At 39.1% G+C, this 21,845-nt stretch overlaps 4 protein-coding genes and 1 pseudogene across 4 annotated transcripts; 2 read left to right on the top strand and 3 right to left on the bottom strand.

The window, feature by feature from the left end:
• Positions 1-3,469: 3,469 nt before the first annotated feature.
• Positions 3,470-6,664, bottom strand: LOC133715231 (mechanosensitive ion channel protein 10-like). The gene is made up of 5 exons (XM_062141647.1): positions 5,222-6,664; positions 4,991-5,111; positions 4,355-4,648; positions 4,070-4,269; positions 3,470-3,966 (listed from the first exon to the last, which is right to left on the bottom strand). Exons 1-5 carry the CDS (start codon positions 6,526-6,528, stop codon positions 3,735-3,737), a joined length of 2,154 nt encoding a protein of 717 aa, XP_061997631.1. The 5' UTR covers positions 6,529-6,664; the 3' UTR covers positions 3,470-3,734.
• A 1,299-nt stretch (positions 6,665-7,963) lies between these two features.
• On the top strand, positions 7,964-9,856 carry LOC133715232 (rust resistance kinase Lr10-like). Its single transcript, XM_062141648.1, has 2 exons — positions 7,964-8,315; positions 8,503-9,856. Exons 1-2 carry the CDS (start codon positions 8,234-8,236, stop codon positions 9,783-9,785), a joined length of 1,365 nt encoding a protein of 454 aa, XP_061997632.1. The 5' UTR covers positions 7,964-8,233; the 3' UTR covers positions 9,786-9,856.
• A 966-nt stretch (positions 9,857-10,822) lies between these two features.
• LOC133716201 (uncharacterized) lies at positions 10,823-11,437 on the bottom strand. Its single transcript, XM_062142921.1, has one exon. It carries the CDS (start codon positions 11,435-11,437, stop codon positions 10,823-10,825), a length of 615 nt encoding a protein of 204 aa, XP_061998905.1.
• Positions 11,438-14,371: 2,934 nt separating this feature from the next.
• Positions 14,372-15,796, bottom strand: LOC133716200 (zinc finger BED domain-containing protein RICESLEEPER 2-like). Its single transcript, XM_062142920.1, has 5 exons — positions 15,247-15,796; positions 15,001-15,198; positions 14,729-14,865; positions 14,552-14,624; positions 14,372-14,451 (listed from the first exon to the last, which is right to left on the bottom strand). The coding sequence occupies exons 1-5, from the start codon at positions 15,794-15,796 to the stop codon at positions 14,372-14,374; spliced, it is 1,038 nt and encodes a 345-aa protein (XP_061998904.1).
• Positions 15,797-17,823: 2,027 nt separating this feature from the next.
• LOC133716199 (probable aldo-keto reductase 1) lies at positions 17,824-20,491 on the top strand (annotated as a pseudogene).
• Positions 20,492-21,845: the final 1,354 nt, after the last annotated feature.

Here is a 21,845-nt window from a genome sequence, read left to right as displayed (position 1 = left end):
CTACAGATCCAAGAATGAGGGGCAAATGAGAGATGATGCATTCAAAGAGTTCTTGATTTGTTTCTTGTGTCAAATCCAATCGTTTTTTTTTTTCCTGCTGCTGCTCTTGCAGTCTTGCTTATAGAGGAAAATGTCCCCTAGATTGGGTAGTTAACCCTCCTTCCTCTCTGACTAGTGTTCTGTTGTATGATGAGCTCCCTTGCCCTCCTCAATCTCCTAGTCTTGTTTAGCAGGGGTTAGCTCTGTTCAGCTGATTTCTTTTCCTCTGTTTCTTGTTTCTTTGTTGTATCCCTCCCGCCAAAAAAAATTAAAAAAAAAAAAAATCCAATCGTTTTTCATAAAGAAAAGTTGAATACAGCTGAAAACCCTCACAACCAGAAGCTTCAAGATTAAGTAGACAAGCCCCTGCATAGGCACTGAACGGAAAAAACATGCTGCCAAATCTGAACAACATGCACAGCTGAAAACATATTGCCCAGCAATATGCCCAATCAAAGCCATAGCATCCGCCACAGAACTAGTTTCCTCTACTGTGCATAATTGCTCTCTAACAATGCATCATTGTTTGTGCCACAAGAGTCCTTATATTCAACTCATGAGCTCCCAAATCCCCCAACTCGTGAGCTCCCGAGTGTAGAATACCAGGTTCGCTAAATACCCAGAATTCAGTTCACAAAATTCATACAAATTTATACGCACTATTGGGAAGCTTGCTGATTTCTTTCTCTAGAACGTGGTTCCCTGGTTTGGAGAATATATATATTGAGTTTTGGGAGACGGGAGAAGCTTAATTGGACCAAGGTATTTGAGTTTAGTGCCGATTTCAATCAGTTGAAGGAGGTATGGGGTTTGGCATATTAAGACACTAGGATTGGAATGTGATATCGATCCTAATTTAGGATTGAAAACTGATCGCCAAGACTGGAAACTGATATCAGTCTGAACTCAAGATTGAAACACTCCTGCAATCCTATCAGACAAGTGGCCAAACAGACGAGCATTGCAGAGGATGACCACAAAGGAAATTCTAGCTTTTCTATCATGTCACCCATCTTCTATACGGAGAGTGGTACATTTGTGGTGGACCATTGGGACAATAAGATGAATCAGTGCTTGATGAGGTTCGATTGCAAAAAGGAGGAGCTGCTTGACACAAATGACAATGTCAAAGATGCGGTTTGCAGCAGATATGAGATGCTTGATATAGATGCAGGCGTTGTGGTTTGCAGCAGATACGAGCCCTTGCGGAGGAGTTCGAGTTTTACATGATCAAATATGAAGAGTCTGCTTTCCTTACCTTTATGAAATTCAAGATTCAGAGATAACTATATTATAAGCACTAAGAGAGCAACAGAGTTTGTGAATTTTTATGTTCATTTAAGCTGGTTTTTTTTTTTTTTTTTGGATTCTCCATAATTAATTTATATGAGCTTGAGCCTTGAGGCAATGAGGTGTATGTGTCTTTTATTTTTATTTTGTTTTTCTTGTTATAATTTAGTCTTAATTAAGTTTCTAATTTGCTTGTTTAGCTAATGCTTGCACAACTTTTAGTGGAATTGAGGTGTCTGATTTTATATATTTGAATCTATTCCCTCATGACACTGAAACTGGTAAAGAATCCACTAGTTGCCATTGCATCAGACATTGTTTCATTGTAAGAGGTCTCAGCACTTAGGTATGTAGAACTAGACACTGCGCATTCACATGGTAACGAGTAGTTAAAGTTTCAATTACTCTATGCATTATATAATCAAGATTGTACGTTGAGTACTCCTTTAGAAAAGATCTATCACTTTAAAAAACTATAGAACTGTGTTAGCCGGAAAGGTCATTGTAAACCAACACGAAATGCCAGGAGTGGCCGGAAGCACATCAGACGAGCCACAAATGACACAAAAAATTTGTAATTGATATAATTGAACAAAGGGCAATCTTGGTTTTATATTGGCCCCATGGCACGATATGCTATCTCTTTACACCTTTCCCTGGGGGCAAAAGAACAACAACGATATGCTATCAAATTTGTAATCGATAATTGAACAAAGCATCTGTAGAAACTCTATTTCAGATGAATAGCATACATACCATACTTTATTTCACAACAACAACCATACACCAACCATACTTTAGTTTAGAAACTTAAATTTGATCAGCCCCTGAACTTAGCCAAGCCAAAAGAACCTGCAGATGGTACCAAATACCAAAAGGTAGAGTTAAAAACCAAATATTAAAGTTAGATTAAAAAAACTTGAAGCAACATATAAGAACCAATAACAGTACAAAAGGCAAATCTTATTAGAGCTTAAAGGTTGGCGTAACCCAGATTGGACTATTGGAGGCTGCTTTGTCATCAGTCATTGCATGTGTGGTGTAAGGCTTTGAAATATTTTGACTTACGACGTTATACACACCAAAATCATGAGGCCCACAAGGTCCAATATCGCTCTTAATGCGATTATTGTATCAAATCATCTGCCCTAGCCATGTCGTGTACCTTCGTATTGATCTTCTAACCTAGAAATAGCTTGATTTGAGTTTTTTTAATATGGGTTTCGACAGGTTGAAGATGATGCGAGCAAGAGAGCGAGAGAGAATGAGTGAGTGTTTAGAGATCGAGTTCGATTAAGGGTTCTGTAATTAGGTTGTAATTGAATAAAAATAAAAAAGTAATGGAGGATATTTTAGACATTTCCTCAAAAATGAGGAGACAACCGTTAAAAGTTGACCCATTGTTAGCGCCAACGGCTATAGTGATGTCACATTTGGAGGCAAATTCAAAATTTGGACTTGAGTGATATTCTTTGAGTGTACGAGGACAAACGTGATTAAAAAAAAAAAAATTAAGGACCAAATTTTATCCTTAAAATTCAGAGATAAATTGAATTTAATCCAAAAAAGGAAACTTGAAATTCCATATTAGAGCCCACAAAAATAAGACAGGAAACCAATCATGATCCCATATTTTAATACAAAAGCCACCACAATCTCATATACTAATCCAAAAGCATGCAAGCCCAAACATGGCCACAATCCAGTTAATAGGACCCAAACCCAAATCCTAAGAATATATTAAGGCCCAACTCAATTGGGTGCACCCAACAACCAGGCCATAGCCGTAGGCTTGCAAACTATCCAACCACAAGCGTTGAAACTCATAATACAGAAAACCTGCATTGAAATTATTGCTTGGCTGTCACCATTGCGTGTATGCTTGTGTTTCATGATTTTCAATTTGGCGCTCAAAATTTACATAAGTGATATATTTGAAGAGACCTAAAACATAAATGATTGATTTATCAAAATGCGATTGAAAATGAATAATGTTATGTGAACTACTTTTTTAAGTACCACTTATATCTCATCTTACGTGACAGTTAATGTGGCAGAGCCATGTTATTTAATGAAATTATGTAATAAGTTGGTCTTTCTGCTACAGCAGTTGCCATGTAAGATGGAATGCAGGCAATATTAAAAAAAGTAGTTCACCTAATATTACTCATTGAAAAGGGAGTTCTGTAAGTAATCCCTTGGGAAGTCCTCTCTTGAAGGTAATATATCATATCAAGAACTGCAGAATTGCGGATGGAACTTACTACAACAGGCCACAACAAATTTACATACAGAGAAGGCTAGATAAGTCGATATTAACTCGCATCAAACATAATCTAAAATACCAATGAGTATAGTAAGACCTCATCAATCCCAGACAAGTTTACTTTGGACCCTTGAGCTCCTTAGGCCACGCTGACATCGTGAGGAAGCAGATTGTATACGATGTTTAGCTCTTCAAATATTCTCATCAATGCAATCACCAGCTCAGATCTCCGCTTATTTATTTCCCTAAATTCTTGAAAGTTCATAGTGTGATTAAAATAGAGTGCCATCTTTAACTTATTCACATTTTCAATCTCAATCACCACCACATTGTGATCTGGGTGCCAATACTGCGGGTTACTCTCCAAATAACTGAACAAATTACAAATTTACAGAGAAATTAAACAGTAAACAACAGAGGAGTGAGTGATAGTGTGACAGAAACACACACAAGTAAAAATTTCAAAGAACTGACCTCTTTATTCTCGCTTTCAGCAGGTTAATTCTGTCAACTGGAATTAAATCGATTGAGAAATCCACGGTATCTCCCATGTCTGAACTTCTATAATAATTGCTAATGGTCTTTGTTGATAAAACTGAGTTTGGATAATATACCCTCTCATTATTTAGTTTCAAGAAAACTGTGGTAAGGATGTTCATCTCCTCAACCCTCAGCTGTCAGGTTACAAACCAGGTATTAAAACACGGGTACAGGAAATATCAACATAACAAAATAAGTGTTATGAGTTGTGTAAGTTACCGGAACACCATCAACAAGACAGCGATCACCAACATCAAATGGATGCATTACAAAGACAAATACGATGGCTTCAAATATGTTCTTGCAAGTGTTTCCAAAGATAAAGGCTGCCAATACGAGCTGTGATGAGATGAAAACAAGTACTTTCGTGGTTGCAACTTCCATTAATATAAGCCACACAACAATGATAATAACAATCAGGATGCCGGTCACAATTTCGTTCAATTGCTTTACAGCTGCTTTGGTGTCAGTTAGAGCATGATCTAATGCTTTGCGACCATTGTAGACCTTGACCTGGACAAGATCAGATTAAGGTAATACAGAATCATCTAAGTCATATAACTCATCATACAACTCAATTGCGGTACCAACTGAAAGCGTTACATGACTAGTTCTTTCTTTAGTTTTTCATCTTGCAGATTTCCTTTTGCTTTGTTTATGCTTGCCTAAATGATGTAGGAAAAGAATGTAACTGAACAGAAGCGGCTATCCTAGCTAGCCATAATAATGTTTTCCAATTGAAAGACATGCATGATGATATTAGTTCTCTATTTAGCATGACCATTAAGCACAAGTGTACAACTCCATGAATATTATAGAATCAATGGATGAAATACACAAGATAAAAGGTCTTACCACCCAATCTGTTAGAGCTCTTTTGTCAATTTTTCCCATCTCTCCGACATCAATCAATCGAAACACAAGTTCCACGTCTTCATTAATCATGAACCTCCTGAGGTCGTCCTCCTCAATGTACCTATTCTCATATGCAAGACATCCAACAAAAGACTAAATACATATGATAAGAGGACACCAGGAATATCACAATTAAAGTAATAATTCAGTTGGGTTTGTTTTTTTCCTCACTCGTAATCACGCTGAGCAACATTGGTAAAAATATGGGAGGCAGCAGCAATTGCTTGAATCTCATTGACAATCTGCATTTCTTTCTGTTTAAGTCCTCTGTCTCGATCCAACGTATAAGAGAAAGTGGATAGCCCTGCTGAACTTGAAAGTGCATCCACCAACACCTCCATGGTAGAAGCCGAAACCTGCTTCATCTTTTGAAGCTTTCCTACATCAATGACCTTCCTGGTGCTTATGATACTCAGTTGGCCAGTGCTCGGTGATCTCCCGATCCTCTTGGCTTCCTCTATAACTGGATGCCCTGAAAGTGTCTGAAGAATGTACTGATGGAAGATCGACTCTTGAACTCTATCAAAGTAGGTGTGGCGCAGATGGAACTTAAGTGCTACGATTTTAAACAACAGAGTTTTCAACAACCACAGAAATGCCCCAATAACAGCCGAAGCAAGAGTCCAAGTAACATATTTCAAAATCTTGGTACCAGTCTTTGATCGCTTAATCTCATGACGACTAGGATTGAACAATAGTAACCACGTTAGAAGAACCAAAGACAACCACATGAAAACCTGAACACTCTTCTTCACTCCATAAACATAGTACAACAGCTTTTTCCTGAGCAGTATGTTCCTCTTGGTGAAAAGGACTACGAAATGCGTGAACCAATATGTGAGCAGCGTGCCACCGAATACTACCATCATAAGCACACACCATTTCCAAAACTCCAACCCCCAAACCTTAAGCTTCTCGAGTTTCTCGACAGTCAAGCTAGCCACTAAAACACCCAAAATGCACAAGAAAACAGTCCACTCAATCAATACCCTGATCACCTTGTAAAACTTTTCGTCCTCCTCTTTGGCTTTGGCCCTGCCTGGAGACGCCATTACTGGGTTCCATGCAGAGCTGATGGAGACAGTTCTAAAATCAGGGGAATTATTATTGGCCCTATTGAATGAACCCATATTACTATTAGGAGGTGAATTTTCCACACTATTGCTCTCTTCAAACAAATCAGAGTCAATGGGCACTGACGGTTCCCCAAATCTGGACTTGGGCTTGGAGAGAACTGACCTGTTGAACGACTTTCTGGACTTGGGTTTGGAGATAAGTGACGGCCGATTGAATGACTTTCTGGTAGTTTGAGTCTCATTGGAAATTTCAGCTGGCAATCTGTTGGGAGACTCCATTGAGCTTTGCTTTGGAGCTGAAGAAGAACCGTCTGCTGCTTCATTTCCCTCTTCGCTTTGCATGATCAATACAAGTTGACTTCCGTTTCGAGGTGGTTCCGAAATGTTGGAAGAGTTTTTCATTTGCTTTTTTCTGCGTCCCTGAGCCACTAAAAAATTAAGAATAGTATATTCATGTGGGAGGAACCATCTTTGAAAAACCTGGTTCTATTCATGTGGGAGGCACCATCTTTAAAAAATTAAGAATAGTCACCATCTTCTGTAAAACGTGGTTCTGCTAGCTCAGCTTTCGCGCTTTTTGAAAACCGAATTCTTTGCACGGTCACACAAGCGCGCGTGAACAAGACACGCCTATTAAAATATTGTTCATAAATGTGTATTGACGGTCAACGTTAACAGTTAACACTTTTTTTTTTTTTTTTTTTTTTGACTTTGTGAAAGGGAATCCAAATGCTTTCTAGACCAAGATAAACCCCTTCGGCGCATGTGAAATGCTCTAACTGTGCATTGCAGCACAGTGCCGTCACCGGAGTCTCCGGGAGTGCTTGTTTGGCTCGCGAATCTCGGCCATCCATATCCCTTTTGTACGGCTTGTCGTTCTCGCCTCTCTTCCTATTGGCCGCCGCTTCTTCTTGACCCTCCATGACAAATAAAACAAATCTTCGTCTTCCGTTCTGGATCTGAGCTTTCGGGTCTGAAAAAGTGAACTAGAGAGGGATCGATAGAGGTTGAAGATGAAGAAGATGGAGTGAATGGTTTTCGCGGAAGAGAGGGAAGGAAGGGGTTGCATGCTACTTGGCCATTGAGCTCGTCATCTGGGACTGCGCATCTCTGAAACCCGATCGAAGAGAGAAATTTGAAATTAATTAATTTACTCATTATATCCTTAATTCTTTTACTATATTTTCAATCAATTATAATTTTTTATTTTAATTGCACTTATCTATATACATATATCCATGGATGACGTTGCGGCCTCCTTGGCCCTTGCAACCAATGAAGTCGTGGATCTCTCAGGATCTGCCAACTCTGCGGAACGCCGAGGGAAGCAGTCCTATCTGCTAGCCCGCCCTCTTGGTCTCTTGGACCTTTAAGATTACATGGTCACCGTAGACCTAGTAAAATAGGATAAGAATAGTCTTAATAGTCTTGGACCTTTAAGATTACATGGTTGTAACTTGTACGCATTGTAATATTCCACCTCCATATGAAAGGGTCGCATGGAAATAGATGAAAAACGAGATATTCTTGAACAAACGTGCCGCCATTAAATTTTGGAGAGGAAAAGTCTCACCACAAATGAGACCGGGACTGGAGAAGGACGCCTGAATGGATTGAAATGTCGTCAACTGCATCATCACCCTTCATATAATCATCCAACGATGAGCTCCCTACAACATTAGTAGCCGGCCAGTAGCTGTCACTTGCAAATGATGAACTAACACAATTAAAATGATGTACCTTTATGACTTTGGGTGCCGATGTCGGTTTTGAGCCCGTATAAAATCGAGTGTAACACAGAGATCTAAGAGAGCTAGCAGGGGGAATAGATGGATCGAAGTTTCCATGCAGCACTCGGTTGGACTCTTAGCATTCAAAAGCTTAAATCTGTGGGAAGACATTTCCACACCAAGAATTGGTCAGAGACGCGCAAACGAGTGGCACGAAATTTCCCAGCAAAGAGTAGTTAGAAGCATTAAGGGTGCTATTCACTTCATTCACGCAAATAATCAAAAGCTCATTTGGACTCTTCATATTTCCTCGCTGTGTTCATTTCTCAGCATTTCCGTTTTCTTGAACGTTCATCTACAATCCTTAACAAGAAAATATGAGCACCGAAGATGACTTCTTCAATAACAGTGTCAAAGATATCAATTCCGTATTCAAAACGGCTGTTGTTGCTTCTGTTGGTAAGTTTTTATTTTATTTGCAATAAAATTATGGTCCATTTATCAGAAGAAGCCCGTTTTTGCTGCATTTGGTTTTCATTCAATTATTTTTCGAAACTGGACTTTGTTACAAAAAAGTAGAGACATATTTGATAACGTTTTTTGGACAAACATATTTGATCAATTATTTTCCATTTTCCTGTTTCAGTTTCTTCTGTGGTGATGATCATTGCTGTTACAGCCGTTGTATATGCCATTATTAACTGCTTGAAAAGTTATGGAAATCCTATTGCAAAATATGCCCGGGTAACAAGTAGTAATGATACCGACAACGATTCCAACAGCGTAGAAGTGGACTTAAGAAGTGACCAATTTCCAGTAGCTTTTGGTTCCCAGGCTGAGTTTCCGACAATCAAAGAGTTCCTTAGCAACATGGCAAGAGAGAAGCCTATAACTTACTCAGCAAAGCAAATTGCAGAATTCACACATGACTATAGCCACTCCAACATTTTAGGTTCAGGTGCTTTTGGAATAGTATATAAAGGGCTTCTTGAAAATGGAGTACAAGTGGCTGTCAAGGTTCTTACCAACAACCATAGAGATAAAATAGTTGAAGAGCAGTTTATGGCAGAAGTTGGAACCTTGGGAAGAACTTACCATGTCAATCTGGTTAGACTCTACGGCTTCTGCTTCGCCTCCGAAATGAAAGCGCTTGTCTACGAGTACATGGAGAATGGTTCTCTTGACAAGTTATTGTTCGGTGACAATGGAGAAGTAGATTTACAGAAGCTTCATGAAATTGCAGTCCAAACTGCAAAAGGTTTGGCTTATTTGCATGAGGAGTGTGAACAAAAAATCATTCACTATGATATTAAACCCGAAAACGTGCTTCTTGATGAGAACCTTAATCCCAAGGTTGCGGATTTTGGACTCGCCAAGCTTTGCAATAGAGGGAATAGTGAAATGCTCCTAACCAATGTCAGAGGAACAGTCGGATATGCAGCCCCAGAGATGTGGAAGCCTTATCCTGTGACTCACAAATGTGATGTTTACAGTTTTGGTATTCTTCTCTTTGAGATTGTTGGAAGAAGAAGACACTACGATGATAATGTGAGCGAGTCCCGGGACTGGCTACCTAAGTGGACATGGAACATGTTTGAGAAAAATAACTTAGCAGCACTATTATTGCGCTGTGGGATCGAGGAGAGAGACACGGGAAAAGCTGAGAGGATGTTACTGGTAGCTTTGTGGTGCATTCAGCATTCACCAGAAGCGAGACCTCTCATGAGCAATGTTGTGCAAATGTTGGAGGGGCATAGAGAAATTACTCCACCGCCTTGCCCCTTTGAACATTTGCAATCTCCGCAACTAAATTTCAGTCAAAATAGTGGAACAGATGACGACACTTGTACTTCTGCATCAGGCACACTCACTGATCCACTCCGCATTTTAAGTGCTGCGCCTGAAATTGAGCTCATTGTTGTGCAATAGGTTAAAATCAAAATTGTTGTATTTTTTATTTTTTTTGAATAGAAGTTGAATATCAATAGATCAACAGCCAACAGGCTATAGTCTACAAAGCTTACATAAGAAAGTCAGAACGGAAATAAAATGACTACCCTATCCAAGCAATAGCAAACTACTAGAGTCTCTGATGCGCTCGCAAAGTTGCAAGCCTATACAAAAAGTGATCAAACCTCGCCTTCTACGGAAGAAATATTCAACTAACCCTTGCTTGCCAGGCACGCAATTGTGGTACAAACACTGATTAGAAACGTCATAGAAGACATATAGAAGCTTCACCACCTTCACATAGACTTGAAGGAAATAAAGTTGCAATTAGAAAAGAGCTAGCTCCTTCCCTTTCGAATTGGAGCCTGATCCGCCACTTGCCTTGTCAAGCTTGGGGAGAAGCTTTTTCTTTACCCTAGTCTCGTCCCCCTGGTTGGCTTTCTTCTTTTCCCTGTAGGATAATTTGTTCTTACTACCTGTAGGTCTCCCCCTCTTTCTCTTCACCTGGAGGGGCTGTTCCTCAGTTTGCAGCACCGGTACCAACCTAGATGTTCCGGTTCCAGATTCAAATTTCTTTTTCCAACAGCAAGGCTCAGTTTGAGCTTCTTAGGAGAGATAGTGATTGTATCATCCTCCCTTAGTCTCCTCTTTCCTATGATGCTGTCAGGTACAACCATCATCTCAGGCAGTTTTCGTATCTGAGCTTGACGCCGAGGTCGGTGCATCAGCAATGCCGGATTATGGAGCAGTCGCTCCGGCATAGATTTGGGAAGCACAGTACGGAAAACAACGTCCTTGTCTCCCAAAGAAACCCTAGCCCGAACTCCTGCATTCATTGTGCTAATCGAAGCCGAGCCCGAGGCCGAGATAAGGTGCCCAGCAAGCTGCATCTCCGGTGCAGCAGAGTTACTCGCCTGAAACGCACCCAGGACCGTGCGTTCTGCCTCATCATTCTCCTCCAAAGGAGGCCCCGAGCATGGGAGGCCTACGTGAGTAACCAAACCACAAATCGAGCATCAACCAAAGAGTTTGTCAAACTTAAACTTGCAGAGAAACTCTACTTCATCCTCCACCCAATACCATCGTTGGAAGGACAGTGGCCGGTTAAACGGAATCTCCACCCTGATTCGAAGCTTTCCAACCTTCTTGGCCTGTTTGTCAATTTCCTTAAAATCACCAAGAGTAAAGTCGATCATGGTCATCACCCTCTTGGAACGGAACGCAGGGGGGATGCCTTGAAAAGTGATCCAGTACGACGACGTGGTGAAGGAGACCGATTCAATGTCAGCCACATCATCGTAGTAAGCTAGGGCAATTGGAGCGTGATTATAACCCCATGGACCTCCCTTCCAGATCCAATCCCAATCTGTAGCATCAGACAAAGTGACGAGAACCCTCTGCCCCTCCGCTTCCTCCACACGCAAAGATCCATGTACCCTCCATGCGTTTCGAAACATCCCCAGAAAAGATCGAGTCTTATATTCTCGAGCAGTGAGCATCTTTCCCACCAAAAACACGTCTGCCTGCCGCAGACCCTTCCCCTGTGTCTGTCGCAGGTCGACCTGCTTCCTCCCCTCAGCAATGGCTAGAGAAGAAGCTAGCCGAGCGGCCATGGCATCAACAGAAGTCATTGTTGATGATTGCACAGAAACACCGCAGAAACCCTAACCCTAGTAGAACCAAGGCCAGAGAAGGCCACTTGAGGCGGCTCTGACTTATCAAAATTGTTTTATGTCCAACAGTCAAAAGTTCATATATTTGTTTTTCAATACATAAATTGAGTTCAGTACTCCATTTATCCATTCAAGTGGCCTTCTCTGGCCTTGGTACATTTAATGTTGACACGTTTGTTCAAAAAATATCTTCTTTTTCATCTATTTCCAATGCGACTTTATGAAGAGGAAATGTTAAACATTTCATTTTGTTGTGTTAGAATTTAATTTACAAATACTTTTGACTTTCAACCCATGTCATGTATGATGTGTTGAAATGTCAAAGAGTCTAATATGGACTCTTATAACACACTTTTTTTTTTTGAGAAGTAGATAATTTCATTACTTATCCATGGCCAGAAGGCACGTACATCATATGCTGTCTTACACCAAATGAAAACCTAGATGGTCTAAGCTGTTAAGCACATAACAGGTAACCCTCATTGAGGAACAACTTGAGCACAAAATTTTTGACCTAGCCATAAGGAGACTAATCCAACAACTATCTAAACCCTTTCTAGAGTGACCCTAATTGCCAAGGACCTCAATTGGTGTACAATCAGAGAAACTAAATTTAAATAGAAATAGACTGGAATCAAATGCTAGGTATCGAACACGGGAAGCTTAGAGCTTTCCTTTGCCCTTATCCTTAGGGCTAAACCTCTTGACCAACAAAAGCAGTAGGGAAAGTGAGACACAACAGAGTCTCACCCCCTTCTGTTGCAGACTTGAGCCCGGGAGAAGGCCCAATTGACCTCTGGATGTAGAACAGCCAAGCCCAAAGAATGGGCCCCACTGAGGCCCAAAACCATGAGGACCCAGTTTGATGAGGACACCCAACGCTGGGCACCCCGAATCCTCCGTCGCCAGACTGCCGGTGTCTTCTGGGTCGTGAAGGACCATCACAGCCTCGTTGTACATCTCGCCCAACGGTAGTCCAATGGTTCTATTTGCTCCGCCGCAAACGAGCAGTGCATCTTCATCAACAAATTCCGATCTCTGCCGCCTAGTTAACGCGACGGTCTCGCTGGCATACCAAAGCCATTCACCCTCAGCACCCTCGGGGAAGTACATTTGCAGCCACATAGACGTCAAAACACCGATCCCAATCCTTGTAGGAGGCGACCCAGACGAGGAGATCTGGTCACCATCGTGGATGAAACGTTCCATCCTTTCCTTGCCGCCATGGCTTTCGCCAGCCCAAATAACCAGGGCCTCAACACCGCCGCCACGATCTTTCTCCGTAGTAGGAGTTAGATTCGGCGAAAACAGATCTATGGAAGGGCAGAGGTGCCCTGATACGTGAAATCGGTCAGAGCCGCTAGGCGCCACGCCGGAAAGAAGAGGCGGCGTTAGGGTCAGCGCGAGGAGACACGCTGCTAGAGAGAATAGGGTTTTCTGCATCTTGTTCACAACACTGACTCTTATAACACACTTAAATCTTCGATCTAGAGAGAAAAAGAATCCTTGAACAAAAAACAACCATTGTAGAGAGATGTGTGCCTATCCTTGGCCCTCCACCTCTTAGTTCTCTGATGGTTGCCATATGATCGACCCACTATCTGATGCAACAATTTTCCAACATATGAATATGTGATGGCCTCAACCTCCAAGGCTCAAAGCCTCAATCCCTAATTCCTAGGTCTTGATTACTAAGCAACACAAATGTTGCAAAAAAATATAGTTAACACAAATTAATGGCCAACTCTCACCAACTATGTCATGTGTCATATTCTGACACTAAGTATGGCTCTTTAAGCAAGTCCACCTGTTGGATCTGTCGGGCTCTGAGTTAGAATACTATTCACTCTGTTTTTAATGTTTGCTTCCACCCGTTAGGTTAGGATCTCTAGGTCAGGATACTGTTCACTCACTTTTTCTATTAATTTTTTTTTTTAATGAAAGCAGAGCCAATATATTGATCAAAAGCCAGAATGGCCATTACATATCATTCCGCTGCCATCAAGACAGACAAGAAGATGTGTTAGTACCCACAGCGGTACTAAAACTAGATAACTCATTTGACATTATATACATCGAAATAGCATAAATTCTCCATCGGTATTACTCCGGAAGATTCGCTAGATGCACAAAAGTGCGTAGGTCCCTAAGAGACTTAGAAAATTATTGAAAGTAAAACTAATTACTAACCTAGAGTTCCTTAAAAAAAGGAAATAAAAGAAAAATAGTAAAGTAGGTTGGGCTCAAAGCTAAGCCCAAACCAACAAAACCCTAGCCCAAGCCCATGTCAAGAAACGGCAGCCACCGTACCAGCGCCTCACTTGGAATCCCATCGCAGCCTACCACCATCCACACCCCCACCTCCGCCTGCCGCTACCAAGGCAAATAGTCATACAAACAATTCTAAAAAATTAAGATTAAAATGAAGCACTGAAACTAAGAAAAGCATTATGACATATTATTCAACTCTAAATCTGCAATTCACTGAACTGCCATGTCTAAATGAAAACGGAAAAGTGAGAAAACAGTTCAAGCCTCCAAAAATTAAAAATCTGCAAACTGCAATTCACTAAATGAAAACAGAAAAGTGAGAAAACAGTTCAAGCCTTCAACCATTAAAAATCTGCAAACTGAAATTCACTAAATTAATGAAAATAGAAAAGTGAGAAAACAGTTTAAGCATGTAGCCATTAAAAATCTGCAAACTGCAATTCACTGATTTGAGTCTTTGACATTCTAAATGAAAACATAAAACTTAAAAAGCATTCAAAAACTCTAAACTGCAATTCTAAGACTGTTCATACCCTGACAAAGCAATGACATATCATTTTTTCAGTTTCTTCTTCTTGGTTGTAGGGGTTGAAGCTGAAGCCTCACTACTTTTGGTTGTTTTCACATTGGTGCTTCTGCAGGTCCACCAAAAACATTGGTCTTAGCTTTCTTAGCCTTATCTCTATCCTTCTTTTCATGTTCTGCAAAAAAAGAACAAATCAGTATTGGTTCGAGGGACTTTAAACAGATAAAAAAAATTAAAATTTAAAGAACTAAAAGTAGAAACACTAAAACATATACCAGCTTCAAGTTGTTCATAGGTCTCCATTTCCTCTACACTTGGTACATACTCCAACCCCATAATTGAATTAGACTTTAGCCAATTTTGCAGACAAATTAGCTTTTCAACTGTTCTAGGAGTTAAAGAGCTTCTGTATGGATCTATCACCCTTTTTCCAATGCTGAAACTGGACTCACTTGCAACTGTAGACACTTGTATATTGCTAATACATCTCTGGCCAATGATTGCAAGTTGGGATATTTACCTCCATTCAGCTTCCACCAATCCAAAGTCTTCCAATCATCCTCTTCTCCTTGCTTTACTTCAGGTTTTTCTATAGGGTCCAGCAAATATCAATCCACTTCATGTCCCACAACAACTTCATTGTTTTGTTCAAGCTGTCTATTCCAGTCTTCTAACATAACAACCTTTTTCCCACTTAGTGTCCTTGATCTGCCTCTACTCTTACTAGTTGCTGTGTCACTAGTACTACTTGCTGCTTTCTTCTTCTGTCCTCCACTTGATGCAGCATTAGACTGACTGTACAAGTCACACAGTTCTAGAACAAGTTGCTTCACTTCCTCCGATTTCTTTTTGATCTCCCCACTAGGCAAATTCAGCCAAACTTCACACACTCTACCAATGTTTCTCAATTTATACCTAGGATCTAAGACCATAACAACTAGGAAAAGTTAGTTCATGTCATCCAAGGAACCAAAATACTTGTCATACTTGGACTTCATTTGAACTGCCATATCATACAATACTTGGTCAACTTCATTAGAATCAGGCCCTATACCAATTGAGCTAAGTTCTTCAAGCTTAGCTTCAATGGTTACAACATCATGGAAGGCCTTGTGTGCAGTAGGGGTAAGTGAAGCACTTACATTAAATGTCACATTATAAAAGACCTTTAAAAACTTCACAAAAATGGCTGCATTGTCCCAATCTGTATCAATTGGTGGCCCAACTCTTTTCATAGGCACTCTCCTCCCACTTGCAATCTCTACCTCATCTTCATCAAAGTAGTTTCGAAACCTTTCATCATCATCATACAGCCTCTCGAAAGCTTTTTTAAACTCCAAAGTTGTGTCCAACATAAGAAAGGTGGAATTCCACCTTGTTGGAATATCTAAAATGCAAATCTTTTTGCATTCAACTTTCTCCTTCTCCACACATTTTTTAAATTCATCTAACCTAGCACTTGAACTCCTAACATATCTCACAATGAGGTTTACAATGTGAGCTAAACATCTCACATGCATAAACCTACGTACCTCCACAAATTGGTTTAATCTCCCAACTACACATTTTCTTCCTAAGATAATGAATGGCATGCTTGTTCGCATATGCATTGTCAACGGAAATAGTTAAAACTTTATCGATTGACCAATCAATGAGGCAAGACTCTAACAGTTTATCAATTGTTACACCTTGGTGATTTGGAATCACACAAATTGCAAGCACTCTCTTATGCATATGCCATCCCTGATCAATGAAATGAGCAGTAACTACCATGTACTTTATGTTTTGACAAGAAGTCCAAGTGTTTGTTGTCAAACTAACACAATGAGACTTCAATCGTCACGCTCTGAATTTTGAATAAAGAAATTCGAATCCGAAACGCGATAACCTAACAAGCCTAAACGAACACTCAGAAATTTTTTCATTTAAACTAAGCAACAAAACAAACCGGGCTTACAATGTCAATACCGACTCGTTCTTTAGAGTCATATATTATATTATAAAAGAGTTTACAAATTAAACTCAATAACAATTCAATGAGTAAAATACACCCACCACACTCACTACACAGCGGAAGACTAAAACCTAAAGTACGTACTTCTACATCCAAGCTACGGCAGCAACAAAGCCTCAACTTCAACGACGATTACTCATTACTCTGACCTACACAATAACCCCTACACCATGGAATAGTGCACCGGGTTGAAACAACAAAATCGATAAGCTTTTGCAAGCTCATGTGAGTAAACTCAAACAACCACAAAAACACCTTTTTGATTCAAGCAACACAAATCAACACAACGATTATTTCTAAAGTCAAAATCCTTTTCTTTTTAAGGAAAACACAAGTGACCACCGTGACAAAACAAATCATTTGTAGTCTCAACAACAAATACAAGAAATCACTATTCTTTCCTCTCGACATGAAGCATTTATCACTACAATGACATGATAAAACATTTCTCAACTCACTACGAGTCTCAACCACAATTGCACTCACAAATTAAACTAAATAAAAACCAATAATCCCTATATAGAAAATTAGTTCAGGAGATCACTAAAAAGTACACAATCCAAAATTATAGTAATCTCTGCATATAGTTTAGTTCAGAAGATTACATTAAAATCAATAAATAGAAATCATAGTAATCCCTACATATAGTTTAGTTCAAAAGATTACATTAAAACCAAATTACTACTAGAATTTTGATCTTAGACATCACGACAATTACATCGGTGATGAATTCACGCGATGTAAAAAAATATTTTTAACATCGATTTCTGAAAATTCGATTTCTACTTATATAATTAACATCGTTTATTACTGTTGACCGATGTCTATATTTTGATTTCAAAATTTTCAAAAACGCGGAAAGACCAAGTTAGAAATTTTCATACACGCGGGGACAAAATTTTCCCACTTTAGCTCATTCACTTTATCTCCAACCTAAACTTGCGACCCATTTTGTCTCTCGCTCTTCCCCGAAACCTGTCCCTCTACTCCCTCCCCTCCCGCTCGCGCTCTCTCTCTCCCTTTCTCCCCCTTCCCTCCAATAGAACCAAAACCACACAACCCTAGAAGATGGTGGTCGGCTCATCTCGGAGGTGTAGCCTGGCATTGACTCGTCGGAGGAAGGCGAAGAAGATGGTGGTTACGGTGAGTCCACCCCGGTGGTCAGAGATCGGTGACGGAGGAGAGAGATTCCTCCAGATCCACTTTCTCTCTCCTTTCCCTCTCTCTCGTCTGTGCTTCTCTCTTCTCTCTCGTCTGTACTCTGGTCTCAAGTAAACATTGAGGTAAAAAATTCGGCTAATCCATCCACTTAAATCTTTGGGCCTTTATCAATTTTCACTCTTGAGTACTTGGACTTGGTCGGAATCAATGATAGGGTTCATTCTATTTTTCAGGCAAAGAAATCCAAGGAGGATCTGAAGGAACCCTGCTGGTATGGGTTTGCTTAATCTCAATTTCAATGCTATTTAGGAATTGTGCGTGTAATCTCAATTTCAGTGTGACAGATCATGCTCAGATGCTCTTGAACATCCTATGAATTTGGGCCGTCTCCTTTTGCAGGTCTTTCTTGTTTCATGATTTTGTGGCAAACTGCTTGACAAAAGAACATCGGGTTTGCAACTACTTTACTTTCATTATGTTTGATATAAACTACCAATGTCTTCTAAGCCCCTTTCATTTGCAAAATATGGACCCTTGTTCTAATGCATAGCATAAATTCAACTTAAAATGAAGAGTTGCACACACATATATATACTTTATAGCTTCCAGAGTTCAAAGACACAGAAATTGCACCAAAGTGATTAGGCTCAGTCTAGGTGACTTCGAATTAAAGGATGGTTCTATTTCTCATTTGAATTGTAGTAAGCTGTTTTTCATTTGTCTGTGCAGGTTTCCAAGTTGGGATTTGGGTGTATGGGACTTAGTGGAATCTATAATGTGCTAGTTTCTGAAGAGTTTGGCATATCAATGATCAAGTACGCATTTGACAGAGGAATAACATTCTTGATACATCAGATGTTTATGGACCACATGCTAATGAAGTTTTGATCGGAAATGTGAAGTGTTTTCCCTAACAAATAGTTTTGAATTCAAGGTGTGGTTCACATTTATGCATCGTTTTCATATTCTTGCATAATCAACAGACCATTATTACCCCATGAGTGTTTATATGTTTATGTTGAAACATGCTCTTGTTAGAGCTCTTAAACTTGAAAGTGATAATCCTATGTAAAGGGTAGTTCACTAGTCACTAGCTACTGTTAACTTGCTTGCATACGTAAATCAGTTAAATGTTTTCATTTTCGATCATTTTATGTTGTCTTATGAGTCATGACTTGTCAGAGCTTCTATTTACTTATTAGTGTTCAAGTGTTTCAGGCATTGAAGCAGCTACCTCGAGATAAGGTCTAGGTGGCTACAAAGTTTGGAATTGTAAAGGCTGAGCCTGAGAAAGTTATAATTAATGGCACTCCTGAGTATGTCCACTCCTGCTGCGAGGCTAGCCTGAAGCTTGATGTGGACTACATTGTTCTTTACTATCAGCACCGGATAGATACATTAGTCCCCATAGAGGATACCGTGAGTGTTATTTATTTCCCTGACCTGTAGAGTAATTAATTGCAAGCTTAAGTCTTTCTTTTTCATTTTGTGGTTAGTTTTTCTTTTAATTCTTTCTAAATATCAAACTGAAGTTATATGTTTGCTTCAACCACTTATCATTAGTACTACTGTCGTAAGTCTAGATGGAGGAACTAAAGAAGCTGGTGAAATAGGGGAAAATAAAGTACATTGGATTATCTGAAGCTAGCCCAGACACAATAAGGAGGGCATATGCAGTTCATCCTATCGTTGCAGTCCAAATGGAGTGGTCTCTTTGGACTTGCGACATTGAGGAACAAATTATCCCACCTTGCAGGTAACCACTTTTATCTTCAAGTTTCAATATTCTGTACAAAATCCACAGTTTTGAAATGCGTCAAGTTCCATGTTATTGTACTTTTGGATAGGAGTTGTTCTGGCTGTTTTGTATGTTGTACTAGCTATTAGCATTTATCTAAAGTTTTCACAGTTTACATGTACTCTTTATACCCCGTTTGTGTAAAAGATGAGTAATGCTAAAACTACTGGGTTGTGTTTTTTGGAACATAGGGAACTTGGAATCAGGATAGTGCCATACAGCCCTCTTGGTCAAGGATCTTTTGGTGGCAGGGCAGTTGTGGAAGCTATACCATCAAGTAGTGTTGTGGTAACCTAGCTATTCTTTTATAACAATCAAATAGTTTGGTTTCAGTTCCGCTTCTACTAACAGCGGTGTTAATAATGTAGACATTGAAGGAGACTGATTGCAGCTGGAGCAGGAATTGCCTTAATTGATTCAGTGGTGATTTCTCAATCAATGTCTTGCTGATAATCTAGGATAATTATGTGTCCTGAACTGTTTGGGTGATATGTTTGCATTGAAGTTCAATTGATTGTGAGACTCTTCTTCAAAAAGATCAAAATTTTATATGGTGTAAATCTCGTCTCTTCCAATACATTTTGTTTCTTATCTCAGGTAGAAGAGTCAAAGAACAGCAGGGATCCACCTACTGGTTTTGCTTTAATAAGACCTCCAGGACACCATGCAATTTCAAAGAGTCTGATGGGGTTTTGTGTGTTTGGAAATATTGCAATTGCAGCTCATTATGCTCAACGTGCACATGGCTTGAAGGGTGTCTTTATAATTGATTTTGATGTTCACCACGGGAATGGGACAAATGATGCTTTCTATGAGGATCCGGATATATTCTTCCTTTCAACTCACCAAGTAAGTAACAATTTTCGATACATTGTCTGTTCAAATTTATTTATATGTTCTTGTTATGCTAGTCTAGATTTGAAGTTTACTCCATGATTAATGACTGCTGATGGTAGTGTGAATATAGCCCTTGAAGTATGGATCTAGAAGATTCCAATGCAAATTCATCTGTGGAAGGGATAGCTTGGCATAACTTAATCTCATTTTTATTTTTGTTTTGCAGAAAGTAGTGCAAAGATGGCCTTGCTTATGGAATGGTACACAATGACCGTTTTACTTATTTGCAAGCCTTTTGTTTTGTATATGGAGAAGTTTAGGCCATATGTCCCCTTCTCCCTACTCTTTGTACACTTTTTATCAAAAATAGTATTAATGAGAATTTTCTTTTGGTTACCACTTGTATTCTCATTGTGATAATTTTCTAGTGAAGAAACTGATTTATGCACATAAGAAGCAAACCACTTTAAAACTAGAAATTGAAGCAAAAAGAACGAAAACTCAACAACTTAATATAACAAACTGATGTCATAAATGACTAAGAACATCAGTTCTATCTATAGAATAGATGTCTAATATTGATATATAAATCAATTTCTTTCGTAAAACGATGTCACAAGAGGAAACGAAATCAGTTTTTTATAAACCAACCGATGTCTGGAGTCATTTTATACATCGAGACGTTATAAGAAACTGATGTCTAGAGTTATTTTTAACATCGGCTAAAAACCGATGTCTGGGTTTTCATGATCTTTAACATCACCCACTAAGACATCGGACGATTTTTTTTTTAACATCGGTTTCTGGCCGATGTCAAAGACCAAAATTCTAGTAGTATTAAACAATTCAAATAAAGCAAGAAATCAAATAAGAAAATCAAACAACTCACGCTAAAGCCAGGAAATCACCATTTCAACTCAAGGAAAACAACTCACACCTTGATTTCTTTCAAAACTCAACATTCTTTTCTCTCAAGGACAAATCACGTTACCACAGTGACAAAGTCATACTATTTGTTGACACAACAAAATAAATATGAAACCATATCCCTCCTTGGACTATTAAAAGAAAGGATTAAATACTCGTTGCTCTTCATACTTTTACATGAAAAACAGTTTAGTCCAAAATTTTAAAATTAAACAGTTTAGTCCTTATTCTTTCTAATTCTCACACAACAGGTCCTAAAATGACTATTATACCCCTCACTTTTTATTTTTTTTCTCTTTCTCTCTCTCTCTATATATATATATATATATGTGTGTGTGTGTGTGTGTGTGTATACTTTTGCATGAAAAACAGTTTAGTCCAAAATTTTAAAATTAAACAGTTTAGTCTTTATTCTTTCTAATTCTCACACAACAGGTCCTAAAATGACTGTTATACCCCTCACTTTTTATTTTTCTCTCTTTTTATTTTTTATTTTTTCTGCCTCTCTCTCTCTCTCTCTATATATATATATATATATATGTGTGTGTGTGTGTGTGTGTGTGTGTGTATATATATAGAGAGAGAGAGAGAGAGATGCAGAAAAAATAAAAAATAAAAAGAGAGAAAAATAAAAAGTGAGGGGTATAATAGTCATTTTAGGACCTGTTGTGTGAGAATTAGAAAGAATAAAGACTAAACTGTTTAATTTTAAAATTTTGGACTAAACTGTTTTTCATGCAAAAGTATGAGGAGTAACGAGTATTTAGTCCTAAAAGAAAGAATGCACACGAAACTCTCTTTTAAAAACATGTACTCAAGAGTGCAATAACAC

This window comes from Rosa rugosa, chromosome 6, assembly GCF_958449725.1.
Source record: "Rosa rugosa chromosome 6, drRosRugo1.1, whole genome shotgun sequence".
In the NCBI taxonomy this organism is placed as follows: Eukaryota; Viridiplantae; Streptophyta; class Magnoliopsida; order Rosales; family Rosaceae; genus Rosa; species Rosa rugosa.
Note: the sequence above shows the minus strand (reverse complement) of the source record. Positions and strands in the feature narration are given on the sequence as shown.

Coding starts and splice junctions, on each gene's coding strand:
- LOC133716201 (XM_062142921.1), bottom strand. CDS start 11,437: ATGACTTCTGTTGATGCCATGGCCGCTCGGCTAGCTTCTTCTCTAGCC.
- LOC133716200 (XM_062142920.1), bottom strand. CDS start 15,796: ATGCATGTGAGATGTTTAGCTCACATTGTAAACCTCATTGTGAGATAT. Junction 14,866..15,000: donor TACTAGTGACACAGCAACTA/GTAAGAGTAGAG, acceptor TGGACCCTATAG/AAAAACCTGAAGTAAAGCAA. Junction 14,452..14,551: donor CTATGAACAACTTGAAGCTG/GTATATGTTTTA, acceptor CTTTTTTTGCAG/AACATGAAAAGAAGGATAGA.
- LOC133715231 (XM_062141647.1), bottom strand. CDS start 6,528: ATGAAAAACTCTTCCAACATTTCGGAACCACCTCGAAACGGAAGTCAA. Junction 5,112..5,221: donor GTTGCTCAGCGTGATTACGA/GTGAGGAAAAAA, acceptor ATATGAGAATAG/GTACATTGAGGAGGACGACC. Junction 3,967..4,069: donor CTGAAAGCGAGAATAAAGAG/GTCAGTTCTTTG, acceptor TAATTTGTTCAG/TTATTTGGAGAGTAACCCGC.
- LOC133715232 (XM_062141648.1), top strand. CDS start 8,234: ATGAGCACCGAAGATGACTTCTTCAATAACAGTGTCAAAGATATCAAT. Junction 8,316..8,502: donor GGCTGTTGTTGCTTCTGTTG/GTAAGTTTTTAT, acceptor TTCCTGTTTCAG/TTTCTTCTGTGGTGATGATC.